The sequence below is a fragment of the Tasmannia lanceolata genome, unplaced genomic scaffold, assembly GCF_043159265.1.
Source record: "Tasmannia lanceolata isolate RefF3 unplaced genomic scaffold, GAP_Taslan_0.1 ptg000025l, whole genome shotgun sequence".
Taxonomy (NCBI): Eukaryota; Viridiplantae; Streptophyta; class Magnoliopsida; order Canellales; family Winteraceae; genus Tasmannia; species Tasmannia lanceolata.
The window spans coordinates 11,863,726-11,880,983 of record NW_027518702.1 but is presented as its reverse complement, the minus strand read 5'-3'; the positions used below and the strand labels follow the sequence as shown (position 1 = coordinate 11,880,983).

Genomic DNA, 17,258 nt, shown 5'->3' with positions numbered 1-17,258 from the left:
TGGTCCCACCCATGAATCTTAATTTGGAAGTTTCTAATTTTGTTTAGTAAATATTAAAAAGGCAAAATGTGAAAACGTAACAGAGGGGTGGGTTTAGGTTTCCCTTTTTATTCTGTTTTATTAAAAGCTAGGTGTAAAACGCGAATACATAGAGAAGAGAGAAAACATGAATGGTAAAGAAGCGGGTGTAATGTTTTGGAGAATTTATATGATGGGTGGCTGTGAAAACACGTGAAGTCTAAAAACGTAGGTATGGCCCACTTTTTTTGATGATCCAAACCGTTCATCTGTTTGGGCACAACGTCAATAGGTTGTGCCCCAAAAATCATTTCCATAGGATGATCTTAACCCTCCGATCTGAACTGATCTGAATATGGAGATTTTCAAAAAGCATTTATGGAATCTTCTACAGATCGGAGGGTTAGGATCATCCTATCGAAATGATTTTTTGGGCACAACCTATATACGTTGTGCCCAAGCAGATGAACGGTTTGGATCATAAAAAAAAGTGGGCCGTACCTACTTTTTTTAGACTTCACATGTTTTCACGGCCACCCATCATATAAATTCTCATTGTTTTGAATCTTATATTCAAGTTACTCTCCCTCTCCCTTTTTGTGGTTTGTCAGTTTTTCGTTTTTGCTTCTTGTTATTTATTGTTTTCTTCAACACTGAATATCAGTAGCATTTTTAGAAGTACACTAAGAGTTTGTATCAAGACGTTGTGGACTAGTAGTAATGGGTATTCAGCATTGGACTTAGATGGTCTCTACTATTCAAGATATGATATTTAGATTTACATATTCTAATACAAATCTTCCTTCCCATAAGATTTATGACATTATAGTGAATACATATGATATGATATTTTATTCCAACACAAATCTTCCTTGCCATGAGATATCTGTATTTATACCGAGGTAAGAAGAATCTATGACTAAGAATTGGGCTTTGTACGTTTTGTCTATCTTGGTAAATCCCGACCCCAAGATAATAAGCCTTTGATCTCATTCAGTGCAATCAAAACATTCCTCATCTCCATTCTTTCTTTTGGAAAGTTTTCAGAACACGATACACCAATTCTAACCAGAGAAACCAAGCACTCATGCAGTCTACTTCTCATATTGTTATGATTTGTGTCCTCGCCAATAGCTTCAATTTCTCCTAAGAGTAGTTGGGGATTTGTAATATCCGTCACTCGTTTGGGTAGCGCCATCTTTGCAAATTGGTGAAGACTTAGATTTTCATGAAACATGTCATCAGTAGGTCTCGTTCCTGTGATCATCTCCAACAGAAGGATCCCATAACTGTACATGTCTCCATATATAGAAGCCTTGCTGCCCATTCCGTACTCTGCCATTTGTAAACTCACATTTTTGATAGAACATTAGTAAAATAAGTGTTAAAGTATAAATGATTAAATAACACCAACTCTAACAGCTTAAGCTATTGAAGTAATTGGTTGTTTCACATGTTATCAGAGCTACTGCCTCTCGGTAGGTCCTGGGTTCAAAATCCAACAACTCCATGATGTTAAAAATCTACTTGTACAGTCAACCCAAAAAGGAGGGGCCGCATGTGAGGGGGAGTGTTGAAGTATGAATGATTAAGTAACACCAACTCTAAAGCTTAAGCTTTTTGAGTAATTGGTTGTTTCGCAATAAGGAGACTTTTATTAAAAAAAAGAGAGAAGAATAGAAATTTGATTTTGATAGACAAAGGAAAGAACGAGTTATTAATTCTGCACCACTAAGTTTCACATGAATTTGGATCAACACAAATATCAATTGCAAATCTTAATGGGGAAATGAATTATATTAAGTAAAATTTTATCAATTCACTAGAGAAGATATTAATGCATTGTATTTGAGAAGTGGTAAACGTGTGTTATGGATGTATAAAGAGTTATGCTAATAAATATCATGGTATTTAGAAAATTCAGAACTAACAAAAACATTATATGACATTTCATGAATAAGAGAATTGATTAAGGTATTACCTGGAGCAAGATATCCAATAGACCCCTTCATCCCTGCTGAGCTATTTTGATTTCTGGAGAAATTATTAGAGGCTTCCGTGAGTAATGATGCTAACCCGAAATCACCCACATGGGCATTCATGTCTTCGTCAATAAGAACATTATTCGGTTTTAGATCACGATGAACTATTGGTGGTTGACAATGGTGGTGAAGATAATCCAATGCCGAAGCCACATCAATGGCTATGTTTACCCTTTCAATGAGTGTCAAATGCCTCCCTCCTCCGTTAGGATGCAACCACATTTCAAGACTTCCATTAGGCATGTAGTTGAAAACTAGAGCCTTAAAATCATTGCCTTTAAAATCGATGCTTGAGCAAGTAGTAATAATCTTAACAAGATTGCGATGCCGGATGTTTTTCATGGCTTTGCATTCTGCCATAAAACTCTGGGAAGCTCCGTCTCGTTGAAGGTCGATTACTTTCACTGCAACAGTTGTTTTGTTGCGGTCTAGAGTCCCTTTATACACAGAACCAAAACCTCCCGACCCAATCAAATTGGTAGAAGAGAAACCATCAGTTGCACTAAGGAGCTCAGCATAAGAAACTTTTAAGTGATGATCCCCCATGAAAGTAGTAGGAAAAGTTCTCTTCCTGGACTTTTTTATCCAATAAAGAGCCACAAAAGAACAAATGATTAAAATTAAACACACAACTGCACTGGTCACTGGAAGTATTACCCTGAGTGCAAGAGATCTTCTATGTTTCTTAGTAGCTTGGTTGGGGCAGACGGGCAAATTCAATTTCTGGATACCTCCACAGAGCTTGTTGTTTTCAAGAATTGAAATTGCACTTGTATTTCCAAATATCCCTTCTTTCGGTACTTCACCCTCCAGATCATTAAAAGATAGATTTAGGTAGTGTAGCTTAGTAAACTTCTCGAAATATTTTGGGATCTGCCCAGACAAGTTATTGCGTGAAAGATCTAGATTCATGATACCTTCTAAATTTCTCATTGATTGAGGAATGCTGCCTTGAAAGAAGTTACCACCCATAAAAAGCTCTTCCAAACTAAGAAAATTACCTAGCATCGATGGAATCTCTCCTGTCAATACGTTATCGGAAACATCTATTCTCTGAAGCAATTTCAACTCTATTTCGAAGCGTAGAGGTCCGGTGAAGAATTGTGGGATAAGTTGAGGGAATTTGATAGGGAGGAAATGCTAAGAACTTGTATGGGTATGGAACCACTAAGATTGTTCTTGGAAACATCAAATACTTCGAGATATTGAAAATTTCCAAGGGTGGAAGGGATATTTCCTTGTAAACGATTTTCGGATAAAAAGAGCTCATTCAATTGAGTGAGATTGCCAATGGAAGATGGAATTTGCCCAGAAAGTCTATTTCCTAACAAGTCCAACCCCTCTAACTTGTTAAGTTTTCCAATTCCTAAAGGGATTGTACCACTGAACAAGTTCTTATGCATACCCAGTACATTTAAGTTGATAAGATTCTCGATACCTCTAGGGATTCTTCCAAATATATGATTTCCTCCTAAAAATAGTTGCGATAACTCGATCGAGAGGTTAGCTAAGGAGCTGGGCAGTACACCTTTGAGTTGATTGAACACTAGATTTAAGGACTCTAGATTACTACAGTTTGTCAAAGATGTAAGAAAACTCAAGTCATCACTATCATCTGTTCCGAGTTGATTTCGGCCTAAATTTAAATCACGAAGATCCTGTAATTTGCTAAGATCCGAAGGCACCGACCCACCAAAATTATTCTCGAAAAAATAGAGTTCTATGAGTGTAGAAGCATTGGATAATGAAAGTGGTATGGGCCCTGTAAATTGGTTCTCTCCAACATAAAGAAATTGAAGGCCAGAGAGAGTGAGACCCATGTCAAGTGGAAGGTCTCCATACAATTGGTTCCCAATTACCTCGAGAAGTAGTAACGACGACATATTGTAAATGGCAGGAGGAATCATACCAGACAATCTATTCCTACTGATTTGAAAGAATTCTAAGCCAGCAATTCGGCCTAACTCATTTGGAATTTCTCCCTCCAAAAAGTTGTAGGATAGATAAAGATCGGTGAGCGATGAAAGGTTTCGAATTGAAGGTGGGATGCTTCCAGTGAGATTGTTATGCCCTAGATACAATATCTGGAGCTTCGAAAAAGAGGTAAGAATCTCGCCGGGAATTTTTCCAACAAGCTTATTGTGATGTAAGTCTATGGTCTTGAGTCTAGTGCAATGGGTCAAGTTAATTGGAATCTCACCTTGGAATGAATTCATACTCAAATTGAGAGTATGCAGCCGGGTCAGACGGCCGATTTCTTGGGGGATTTCTCCATGCAAATGGTTGTTTCGGAGGTTAAGTTTCATGAGGAAAGTGAGATTTGCTATGGAGGGAGACATGGGTCCTGCCAAATTTAGACCTACAAGCTCCAACGAGGTGACCCGATGTTTTTGGCGATCGCATTTAACTCCATACCAGTTGCAGAAATGAAGAGAATCATTCCATGACATCAACATAGATAATGGACCTGCTTGTATTTGATTCTTGAAGGATAGAAGAGCAAGACGATCACTCTCATTTGCTAGTAATGATGTGGTGGTGGCTGATTCCGATGTTAAGAAGAAGTTGGTGTTGATGGAAAATGCGACGAGGAGAAAAAATGAGCAGAAAACTCTATAAAGATAGCTCATTTGGGCCAACTCCATGGGATTAGAGAAATAGAAAAACCAGAAACCTAAGAGCTAAGTAGAGATACATAACCTTCTAACCCTGATCATGCATTTATAATCTATGCCTATCTGGTCATGGACTTTGATTTTATGTACGTTCCATGTGTCACATGTACCACCCTGAATATACTTTAGAAAAGAAACAGTTGAAAAAAGCAATCAAAATAGACTTTGATTTTATGTCTCCAGAGAGAGAGAGAGAGAGAGAGAGAGAGAGAGAGAGAGAGTTAGGAATTATGATCGTAATGACTAATTACCAAACTCTAATTAATTAATGCATGGTCGGTGTGCCATATGTTCCACCCTGAACATACTTTAGCCAAGAAACAACTAAAAAAAGCAATCAAAATAAACTTCGATTTTATGTCACTATTAGAGGTTTCCACGCTGATATATCTTAGAAAAGAAACAATTGAAAAAAGCAATCAAGATAGACTCTGATTTTAACTCCATTAGAGAAATCCTATACTTTACCGCACCATCATCATTGCATTGTAGAAGAATAGATGCGTCTACACAGAAAAGCTCAGGATATAAATCCTTGTGGATGGAAATGACTTTTATGTAAGGCCCTATTGGGTTATTGTTGGAAGTTGTAAATCAAAATTAATATTTGTATGGTTTTGTGAAAAGTCTATGCAGTTTTCAAGATTAGGTGTGTGGAAAATATCAAAGAGTCAAATGGTGAGTTCCTATGTAGTTGCTTAGGATGCCTAGATGACTCATGGGAACGACAATTATATTGTTAATGTATTTGCTATTTTAGGTTTCGCTTTAGTCTACAAGTATGGAGTCTTTGTATAGAGATTGTAAGCTTAAATACTTCAAGGGAAAAGTTAGAGAGAAGCTTCAATAGTGAAGGCTTAAGGGAGAATATGTGTGTTTTGATATATATATATATATATATATACTACTAAAAAACCCTGTGCGATGCATGGGCCAACAAAGAACTGTACGGACCACATCATCGGTTGATCCAAACCGTCCATGTTATGGAACACAACAGAAATAGGTCGTGCCCGTAAAATCATTTCCATAGGCTGATCCTAGCCCTCCAATCTATAGAGGTTTCCATAATATGTTGTTCCTCTTAAGGTGCCCGGAATTCTTCAATATTTTGATAGGCGTACAAAAATCCGTAGTATCATGTAATATGTTCACAAAAATCCATAGTATTATGTAACATATACTCCCAATCCGTAATTTTGCAAAGCAAAAACATCATTATGTTGATTTTGTGGCTTTAATGGGTGCCTGATGTTCTCTTATTGCTCCGATGAGTGTTGGGAAAAAGAACAAAATTCTTTTAATTCCATTGGCATTGCAAGAAGGCAACGATTATGATGTTTGATGCACCATGGAAGCCAATATTGTCAAAGCTTCATTCAAAGCTTTATATTGGAACTTCGAAAAAGTAGAAGCTAAAACCTCCCGTTTTTGCTGTTTAGAAAGAAGAACCGACCACAAGCTCTTTAAGAGAGAAAGCTCCTCGCCGTTGAAAGAGACTGAAGAAGGTTCCACTATTTTCAAAGCCTCGGTTGAAGCTGGAAAGATTGGAATTTTCAATAAATTTTTTGGAAATGTGGCAAGCGAAAAGAAAGAAGCCGAAGAAAGTGCAGCACATGTCGTTATTCATTTCTTTCCGCATATCGTCTTCGTGGATGATAATCGTAACCTATTGGAAGAAAGAGAACCTGTGGCAAATTTGAAGAATCAGATTGAGTTACTTGAAAGAGAAATTGCTATGTTGAAGATGAAGATTTCATCAAGTTCAGATGATGATCATGTTGATGAAGATTAGAAACTGTTTGAGATTTTGATTTAAGGTGGAATGTGGAAATTATAAATCAAATTAATATTTGTATGGTTTTGTGGAATGTCTAAGTAGAAATTCTAAAAAACGCTATGATGGAGAAAATCTTGTGATATTTCGGGCTGAAGAAATGAGATAAAAATTCGGGTTAAATCTCTCTCTCTCTCTCTCTCTCTCTCTCGCTCGAAATTATATGAGATCTGCTTTACCTCCACATAAAAAGGAAAAATCACACGAGATTTTAGGGTTTCTTCCAAAAAAATACACGACATTTGCTCTTGTGATACAGAGAAATGGGGAGAATTCTCGCAATACCGTACTGCCATACCCCTCCATCCTGTCCTATCCCTGATTTTGCTCACTTACCATACCACTGTATCCCACTCCCCGATTTCCTCTGGGTTTTCCTCTCTCTAAACGCACGACAAAGCCCATTTCTTCTTCTTCTTCGATCTCTCTCACTGTAAATACCCCAAATGCCCCCACTTAGAAAATTGGTCCCCCCGTTAAGAGGGGCGTCTTTGTCTAAGAGAGTAATATTGGATTAGGGCTTCTTTAAGACAGCCTACAAATAAGACTTTTGGGTATTCAGCCATCTTAATAGATTTTCTTATGATTTATTTCATAGAAAAAACAAGTTAATCGTAGTTGTCGTTCTTACTTTATGGGCATACTATAAATCTGCATAAAAATGAAAAGGGGCCATTTCGATACATGGATTTTATAATCCAAGATTGTACTAAAACCTAGATTTTTTAAGCAAAAACCTAGATTTTAAATCCTAGAACCCAGATTTTAAATGCGTAAATAAGGTGCGTTATTACTCAGTTTGGTAAAATCCAGATTTTAGCTTAAAAAAATCTAGGTTTTAGCTTGTAAAACCTTGTGTTGGCACTCAATCTGGTAAAATTCAGATTTTAGTTTAAAAATAAAGGTTTTAGCTTGTAAAACCTAGATTTTAGATTAAAAATCTTAATTACGCATTTAAAATCCAGGTTTTAGGATTTAAAATCAATGTTTAACTTAAGAAATCTAGGCTTTACATTGTAAAATCCTGGATTGTAAATGTATCCAAACGGTCCCGAAGTTTTCAAAGAAGAATGCTAAGTGGAAATTATTAATAAATTATTAACAAATATCATGTGTTATAAGTGGTGAATTAAAAAAGCAATTTGATCATATTTAGTTTATTTTAAAACCATATGATCAAATCTCCACAGTCAAACTCCTATAAAGCAAAGTGTGTTTCACTCATTTGGAAAGTCAAAAAGGCTGTTTTAGTTATTTTAGCAACAAAAGGAGACTGAGTAGTCAGCTGCTCCAATTTCTCCCATCCACCAGTGATAATGTGATTTTCGGGTTTCAAGCCATCAACCTAGTGACAAATTTCTCAATATATATCTATAAAGAATTATACAAAATATAAACGTGCAAGGACCCATCTATATATCTATAAAAAATAGGGATTTGCTAGCAGAAGGCATTTCGCTGATGCCCGTTGCATGTGAGGGCAGCCACCTCATGAATGAAGACAAAATCTGCGAAAAAGTGAGCCCGTGTGGCTGCTCTCACGTGCAACAGGCCATAGGCGAAATGCCTTCTGCGAGGGACTCTAGCAAATCCCTAAAAAATATAACAAAATATGAACGTACAGAGATCCATCTATATCCATAAAAAAATATAGTACAAAATATAAACATGCAACGATCCATATTCAATGGCCAACAGAGCTTTCGGCAATTATATGATTAAAATGGCTTATATTTTTGCCTGTGGCCGTCCAAGGTTGAGCTCATCACTTGAATAGTTTATATCAGTCAAGGTGGACCCCATGTGCATGGAGATAAGAAACACGACAATACGATGCATCCCGGCATAGTTACAAAATTCTCTAAATAAGTGAGAAGTTCTTTGTAAATACCCAAAATACCTCATTACCAAAATTCGTCCCCCTCATTAGTGAGGGGCATTTTTGTCTCTGAGAGTTGGACACTAATTAGGGCTTCTTAAGAAAACCATATAAAAAAGACTTTTAGGAGTTTAAGGAGTTTTACTAAACCCTAAAACACGTTTTGTTAAGCCCCAAGAGGAAATTTGCATGAGAAAGGAAGAGACGATCGTGACTTGAAATCGGGAAACACGGATCAAGTTAAGAACTATGTTCTTGAATGGTTTTTACGTTCTTAGAAACCCTAAAATAAGGATTAGTGTAATCAAAGGATGAGATTTGATGATTGATATTTCTTTGAATAAGAATTCTCTGATTGATCTCGGACTCTTTGGGGTTTGTATTGTTCTCCGATCTCCAACGAACCCAAGATCAGATTCTTGTGGCCTTAGAAATTAAGATTTTAGGGATTATGACCTAAAAGTTTTGATTATTTTACAATAAATATTTATGCAGTTTCGGAGCGTGAATTTGGGTTTGATGGATTCCTCTCGTTACAAGGAGTCCATTGGATCCCACCTCACGCGAATCGAAGTTCAATCGAAAAAGATACGAATTTTTAAAGTTTTGGAGAATTCGGGTAAAATCAGGAACTTCTCGTGGACAACCTAGTTCCGCGCTTCGGTCCTCCATCGAGGGTTTTCGGACGTTCGATGGTGGTCTCATCCGCCCGATTCAGGCGACAGAACATAAGTGAAACCGAAACCCGAGAGTTGGGTTTTCCTTTGGAAGTTCTCAGAGACGCCAGAAGGGGCTTCTCAAAAGGTTGTTCGGACGTCCGAAGGTCCAGTTCGGGTGCTTGAACCTACTTGAATTTGTGAAGTTGTTTTGGAACTCTGGAACTTTGGTTTATTGATTGGGCCAATTTCCTAGGGCCCTTTATTGATAAAGATGATCTGTATGGACTAGGTGATTGACACTTTGGGTGGACTTGAGAGGAAGAACATTCGGTATTGAGGCCCGTAATAACGTACTACTTTGGGTGATTCGTTAACCAGGTTGATTCGATCTATTGATACCTTTGAGATTTCATATATGTATTGTCCTTATATAACTTCAGAAACTATTTGGGTCTAGCATGCCTATCTTTCACTTGCCAGCCCTTTGTTTATTGTACCATCACTGCTTGGTTTTCGTTATTAGTAAAATAAACCCATAAAGCCTTTGATAATATCTGTTATGAACCTTTATATTGTTATCCGAACCTCTGGAATTGTCTGTTACGGACTTTGGATTCACCATCTATTTTTGGACACTTCTGTGGAGGCTTGGGTTATTTCTGATACCCACCGTGGGGGTAGTACACTAGATTTCTGATACCCACCGTGGGGGTGGTACACTTTACTTCTATCCCGTCAATGGAATAAAACGCTGGCCCTGTCGACATTTATCTGAATTTTAAGGAACTAGTTCCAACACCATGGGCGGTTGTCGTAAGCAATATCACATTTTCTAATCCAGGCTGATGATCTCAAAGTGAAACTCTATTCTGGACACCTCAGGCTTTGACTTCTGTTTTGATACTGGCATTGATTACTGTTCTGATATACCCTTTGACATTTACTACAATTCTGATATTCTAGATACCTTTTTGGCTTTGGTTACAGTTTTGATACCACTGTCCATTCTGCTACCACACTGTACCTTATGTTATATTTAGTATTAAGTTCTGATCCATTTTGACTAACCCTTTGAGCCATGTCATGCTTATACCTACACTTAGAATATTTTGTTGTTATGTACTGAGCTTTTCAGCTGACTGGTTTATAACATTTTCAGACTTGCTCCTCGTGAAGGGAACAAGAAGGGTGATGCTTACCTTGTGGACAGGTTTAGCTTGGAGATTTAGTTTATTTCTTTGATTCAGTAGACACGAGTATTATTGAAAAGTTATATAAGACTAAGTTTATGTTTATTCACTTTGGGTAAAGCGAGGTCCAAGTTGTGGATTTTGATTACATTAAATTCAGTTATTTGAGACTCTGATTTTTCTAATTTATGGAATTGCCAAGAATGGTTTTGTTATTGCTTTGTAGCCTTGTATGCTTGTAGGGATTTGTCTTAATAGGTGTACGGCGCTGTCATTTCCTATGCCATGGGTACAGTTTGGGGCATGAATATCTCTCTCTCTCTCTCTCTCTCTCTCTCTCTCTCTTCCCTAGCAAGCTGAGATTTTTTTCCCAATGGTTTGTTGCGATTTCATTTGTTCTGTTTCCCTCCTTCATGGGTTTCTGATTTATTTATTTTTTCAGTTTTGTGTATTCAAGCCTAGCAGAGGCAAAAGTCGAATCCCTAGTCAACTCCACAAACCCTCAATCTTTTTGCTCTTCTCCCATTCTCTGGCGTTTTCCACGGCCATTTCCCTCTTCAGACACTCCAAAGGATTTCACAAAGGTGAGTTTCTTATATACATTCTTTTACTTTCTTTTTGGTGTTGCCTGATTTCTAGATGTTTCACAAAGGTGAGTTTCTGATCCAAATCTAAATTTCTTCTATTTAGATTTGGATTATAATCATTTACTTTTTTTTCTAAATACTTTCTTTTGTTCAATCTATGTGGGGTTTCATTTTCTTTCTTCCACTTGCTTGCTAGAGCTAGTTCCATGTGTGAGGGTTTCAGATTTGGTCTATTCCTTTTGAAGTTCTGGGTATTCTTTCCTTTTAAAGTTATGGGTATTATTTCTCAAATTTTTTTGGTGTACTTTGGGGGTCATGAAACCAATTTGGGGGTAACTTTGTGCTTTGCTGTATTCATTTTCTAAGTTCTGAGTATTCTTTCTCAAATTTTTTTTGGTGTAGTTTGGGGGGCCAAGAAACCAATTTGGAGAAATGATAAGCCAAACTGAAATGGTTGCCATTGTTGTTGTTTTCCTCTACTGAAAACTGCCATTTTACATGAATTTTCTTTTCTTTCAATTTAAATTTATTCTATCCCGTGCATCGCACGGGTTGTCCCACTAGTGTATATGTATATACGTTTGCACCGTAGAAGAACAAAAATACTTGATAAGAACAATAAACAAAAATACTGGATAAGAACAATAAAAAGAAGGGCGATGATATTTTCACCCCCGTTGCAGTAGGCATCCGCCCCCTTTTAACGTGATTTGACGTCAAAAAGCATTAAAGTTGCCCACTGTTCACGTCAAATCACATTATAAGGGGGCGCATGCGTACTAGAGGGGGGGTGAAAATAACATCTCCCTAAAAAGAAACCTTCAAAACAAGGAGAAAATAGGGCAAGTTAGCTCTTTCCTTCAAATCACAAGCTTGCACACAAGAGCTTCAATGAAAGTCTTCCCAGTAGAGAATTTCTACAAAATTAAAAAAAAAAAAACTCAACAAAAATGAGTAAATGGAGATTAGGTTGGCCAATGGAAAGTGGAGAATTAATGGGTGAGATAAGTGGTCGTGGTTATGTAAAAATAGAGACTTAATGGCTTAGTGAAGGAGTGGTGAGTTTAGACTTTCAAGGAAAAGTTTGAGTTTGAAATAAGAGGGAAGTGGAAAGATTGAGGAAAAGATGGAGCAAACATACGTCTCACACATGTGCAACCTTGACCAACAAAATGACCGAAATGCCCTTTGACAGAAAATTACATTTTTGTCTTCGCCACAACTCTCAAAGATTAAATAAAATAAAACTATGCTAAACAAAATTGTACATCTACTACCCAAGTACCCTGAATTGAACTACCCAATTGTCCTATTGACCCGAAAACCTACCTTGCACACCCATTACCCCAGAAGCACGCACTCACTACGCCATAAGCACGCTCACTAGACCTAGCACTTCCTCTACCATAGAAGCACACACCAACTGCCCTAGAAGCCCACACCCACTACCCCCCAATTTTGCTTGAATTTTATTAGAAGTAAACTAATTTACAGGAAAACCCAACAAAATGGGTGAACTTGTTATCATTCAAATAATAATAATAATAATAATAAAATTTGGTGAAATTGTTTGAAAAAAGAGTAAAATATCATTAACCAATAGCAAATTAAGAAGTGTAAAGTAAAAATAGAGTGCTCTTATTGAATGGGGCTGGGGAGTTGCCCCATTCAATAAAAAATGAAAGAGCCATGGAGAAACGCTGACTCGTGTCCACGTTGCCGGAGAGGACGGGCCAGCACGGCGCGGTGCGAGCCGAAGTGGACAGAAATAGGAAGTTGATTCCTAGTGGAACTAGAAATCCTAGTAAGATTGGGAGACTTGTATGGCTGTTTTGCAGTTGGAATAGGATTTCTAAATCGGTAGTTCCTTTTGATACAATTACAATTAGAATTGAATTAAAATAGGACTTTAGATATGGTCTATATAAAGAGAGTGTTGAACGGTGGGTGAGTAGTGTGTAGAGAGAGAGAGAGAGAGAGAGAGAGAGCACAACATTAATAACAGGGAGGAGAATAGCCTCGTCTGCACAGTAGTGTGTTTGGAGAAAACGTTAATTAACGTTTTGAATAATGAAGCGGGTGTACGGCTATTGCTATTGAATAATATTCAAGAAGAATTCTCTCTCTATCTCCTCTCTCCATCTCCTTTGTCTTTTGTGGGTATTGCTTCTTGCTGTGACTTTGAATTAAACAAGGGTATCAAGCTTTAGTGCTTTGATCTCTTGATTTTCTACAAGGGATGTCTATTATCTATATTTTTATGCGAGTAACTTCCATTATCTATATTTTTACATGAGTGACGCTTGCAGATTAGTGCTTCGGTAATGTCTACTCTCCACTAGCACTTTGAAATTAAAAGATAAAATTGCTGTCACTCCACTCTCATCCACTCTCCACTAGGGCTGCAACTCGACCCGGGTTGGGTTAGGTTGAGGCCCACCCTAGCACAACCTGAAACCTCGAGTCAAGGATGGTCAACCCTAATCCAATGCACCTTTAAATTTATCAACCCTAACCTGACCGATCTAACCCATATTTTTCCAAATCAGGTCGGTTTGAGTCGGTAGCGTTCAAGTTAGCCTAGGGAAAGAAATAAAAAATACAAAAGAAATAATTCTAAAAATATGGAAATCAAGATAATATTAGAGAATGGAGGTCGGGTTCGGGTCGAGTTGGGTTGCCGAAGGCCTCAAACCTAAGCCAACCCGAAATTATGGGCTTTTCCCAATCCTAACCTAAACCTAACCCTAACCAAACCCAAACCGAGGAAATGCCAATGCAACCGGGGCTGAATTTGGGTTCAACCCATCGGGTTCTAGTTGAGCCCGACCCAAGTTGCACCCGCACTCTCCATTGGAGCTTTGAAAAAACTTAAAAAAAAGTGTTTGGTCACCCTCCACTCTCCACTCCATTTACTCTAAAAAAAAAAAAACATTGAAACTTGACAGCTTCGATAGGATTCTCTCTCCGTCTCTTTTAAATAGGGGTATTTCCTGTCATCCCTCGCTAATCACTTGTGGGCTTGAAATGTCTCTTAAAGCTTTTCTTGTTTTCGGTGCCCTCTTTCCTGCTTTCATGCTCATCTCATGGGGATTTCTCGAACCACAGGGTTGTGAGTTTTTGGGACATTGTTTTCTCTTTACTTTTCTTTCTATCTCTTCGACTTTCGTTTCTCTAACCTCCATAAAAAAGAAGTTGGGAGGAAGCTGCACTTCTCTATCTTTGTATTACATGCGTTTTATTGCTTTCCGAATTCGATTGATTTAAATAGTTGGATTATCCATCTTTGTTATGGTCCTGACTGGGACCCGCCTAGGTATGGGACTAGATGAGACCCAGCCTTGTATGAGACAGTTTTAAATGGGCCTAGCATAACGCGTTCCATCAGCTCTGGAGCTTTTGGCGTATTAGTTAGGAAGTTTACATTTTGTATCAGAGCAAAAACCACATCCCGTGTTTGAGTTACGGAAGGGCAACCTGTGGAGAGGATTACCTAAAAAGGCTTAGCTGATAAAAAGCTAGAGTGGGCTTCCACAGAAGTGGTGACCTGTGGAAAGGGCTACCAAGAAAAAAGTAAAGAGAGAGAGAGAGAGAGAGAGAGAGAGAGAGAGAGAGAGAGAGAGAGAGAGAGAGAGAGTGTTAGGTTCCTAACCAATACACGCCAAAAGTTCTAGAGCTAATAATAGAGCTAATGGAATACGTTAGGCTAGGCCCCTTAAACCTGTCCCATACCAGGCTGAGTCCCACCTAGTCTCATACCTAGGCAGCCCCCACATACGACCATAACATTCCACGATGCTTACACTTCTGCCATCTTTGGTGGCATACTCTCTCTCTCTCTCTCTCTCTCTCTCTCTCTCTCTCTCTCTCTCTTGTATGCACACACAAATTCTCTCCCTAAGAAAGGGGTTAATGGGGCTTTGGCGACACATTCTTCTTTGGAAGCATTTTGCCATGAGAGCAAGGGTGCCCTTTTGGGTTGGGGGAGTTTCTTTTAAAATGACAACCACAATCCCTAAAACCAACAATAAAAATACTTAGATTTTTTTTTAAAAATTTGTTTTATATGTTTTTAGGACTTTTTATATGCTCTTCTCACTCCCACCCTCTAAAGTCTTTCCATCTCCCTCCCTTCATCCACAATGGACCTCACAAATATTAACAAATATTCCATGGAATATTTTTTCATGGTGGCCAAACATTGGCTAAAGGTTTACCAAAAGAAATATTAAATACCCTATGGATCACAGATTTCTTTGTAGCTATTAAATAAGTTATGCTCTGGCTCTTTTATGTCATAAAAATTTAGTTATAAGAAAATATATTTCTAGCATGAACCCGCATAGTGCGTGCCATTTTCATGTATTATATAAGATAAAAACTGTTTAGTCGCAGTTATTTTTTCTTATACTTTATTAGTTAAATACCTCACTAAATTTTGGGCAGTGATAAATCGACCCCCATATATCTTAAATCGACCCCTTTTAATGTAAAACGTTAGGGCGTATGATTAAAGTTTTCATCTGCCGTTAAACACCGTACAAGTGTACAACTCACACGCCCTAATGTTTTCCGTTAAAAGGGGTCGATTTAAGATATATGGGGGTCTCACTCCCATAAATTTTTAAATAAAAGACTTTATGGTGACTACAATCCCTTCTAATATCAATATTTTTCTTATCCATTCAGTTGGCGATGGACATGGCTTGGATGCAGGGGAAGCTGGAGTATCTTCGGACAATAACGAAGACAAAATAAATATGGATGATTGTGAGTTTGTGATACAACCTTCATTACTTTATAGTAAATACCTTATTGATTTATTAAAATCAATATTGAATACCTTATAGACATAATTTACTTAGTAGCTATAGAATAATTATTACTTTAAAACTCCGAATATAATTTATCTCGTACAAATTTAGTCACAAAACTACTTATTTCTTGAAGACGGACTATATGAGTTTGTGATTCAATTTTCATTTCTCTATAGCAGCGTATTTGGATTGTAGAAATTAGGCGCTTGAGTAAGTATTCTATTCTGATTCTGCCAGAGTCTGCCATTTGGTTCAAAATAATGAACGAAATCAGGGATGAAAATGGTACAAAGGGGAATTGAAAGGGGAAAATTTTTGGAATCTTTTTCCCATCCCTTAGAGATGTGTAATGCTGATGAAAATGGTACAAAGGGGAAAATTAGGGAAAAAGAGTAATGCTGATGTGTAAATCTCACACAGAAAAAAAAAGAAATTCCTTTTTTCTCTAGCTATATAGTAGTAGATAATAACCAACTGGATTTCCAAATAAAAAGACATTACTATAAGTAGCATCAATTTTATTAAGTTAAGCCTTGGTATGCTTTCAGACACTCATAAAAGCGGTGGAGGCGGTGGAGGTGGGTATGGCAGTGGAAGCGGGTATGGCGGTGGAGGCGGTGGAGGCCATGGAAGCGGTATGCTTTCAGACCCTCATAAAAGCAGGCAAGGTGGTGGGGGTGGGTATGGGAGTGGCGGTGGAAGCGGTGGAGGCGGGTATGGCAATGGAAGCGGTATGCTTTCAGACCCTGATAAAAGCGGGCAAGGCGGTGGGGGTTGGAATGGCAGTGGAATCAATGGAAGCGGGTATGGGAGTGGCGGGTATGACGGTGGAAGCGGGTATGGGAGTGGGGGGAATGGCGGTGGAAGCGGGCATGGCGGTGGAAGCGGTGGCAGTGGCGGTGGGGGTGGTGGGGGTTGGAATGGCAGTGGAATCAATGGAAGCGGGTATGGGAGTGGCGGGTATGGCGGTGGAAGCGGGTATGGGAGTGGCGGGCATGGCGGTGGCAGTGGCGGTGGGGGTGGTGGGGGTTGGAATGTCAGTGGAATCAATGGAAGCGGGTATGGGAGTGGCGGGTATGGGAGTGGCCGGTATGGCGGTGGGAGTGCCGGGTATGGCGGTGGAAGCGGTGGAGGTGGGTATGGCGGTGCTAAGGTAAATGAAGTGCCCTGTCGACATGGTTGCAACTAGCAAAAATTTCTCAAGAATATCAAACATGTCAGTTTACGGAGGCGCTCTAAATAATATTTGAATGATATGATTATGGTTCCAATTATTTGGGAATTTTTTCTCTTTCCACGAATTAGATGGAAATGATTAGGGCCGTCAATAGATCCAGACATTCTGATGGATCCTCCGAATCCGGACGTTAATTAACATGATCTAAACATATCAATAGGATCCATGGCCTATTTTGGATCATCAAATGTGAGATCCGAAAATTTTCGGATTGGATATGGGCTTGCAACAGATATCCATTGGATAGTCACAATCTGAACTGTTTTACCAAAATACCCTCGAAATTTTCACAATGTTAATAATTCTTTGAAAGGTAT

The 17,258-nt window shown here is 38.4% G+C and overlaps 2 protein-coding genes and 1 pseudogene across 2 annotated transcripts; 1 reads left to right on the top strand and 2 right to left on the bottom strand.

Annotated features, from left to right (window-relative positions):
* Window positions 1-964: 964 nt before the first annotated feature.
* LOC143857644 (putative LRR receptor-like serine/threonine-protein kinase At3g47570 pseudogene) lies at window positions 965-3,068 on the bottom strand (annotated as a pseudogene).
* Window positions 3,069-3,125: 57 nt separating this feature from the next.
* LOC143858023 (receptor kinase-like protein Xa21) lies at window positions 3,126-4,758 on the bottom strand. The gene has a single exon (XM_077368610.1). The coding sequence runs from the start codon at window positions 4,703-4,705 to the stop codon at window positions 3,131-3,133; it is 1,575 nt and encodes a 524-aa protein (XP_077224725.1). The 5' UTR covers window positions 4,706-4,758; the 3' UTR covers window positions 3,126-3,130.
* Window positions 4,759-13,851: 9,093 nt separating this feature from the next.
* On the top strand, window positions 13,852-16,893 carry LOC143857643 (uncharacterized). The gene is made up of 3 exons (XM_077368089.1): window positions 13,852-13,999; window positions 15,577-15,657; window positions 16,253-16,893. Exons 1-3 carry the CDS (start codon window positions 13,915-13,917, stop codon window positions 16,891-16,893), a joined length of 807 nt encoding a protein of 268 aa, XP_077224204.1. The 5' UTR covers window positions 13,852-13,914.
* The last annotated feature ends 365 nt before the right edge of the window (window positions 16,894-17,258 follow it).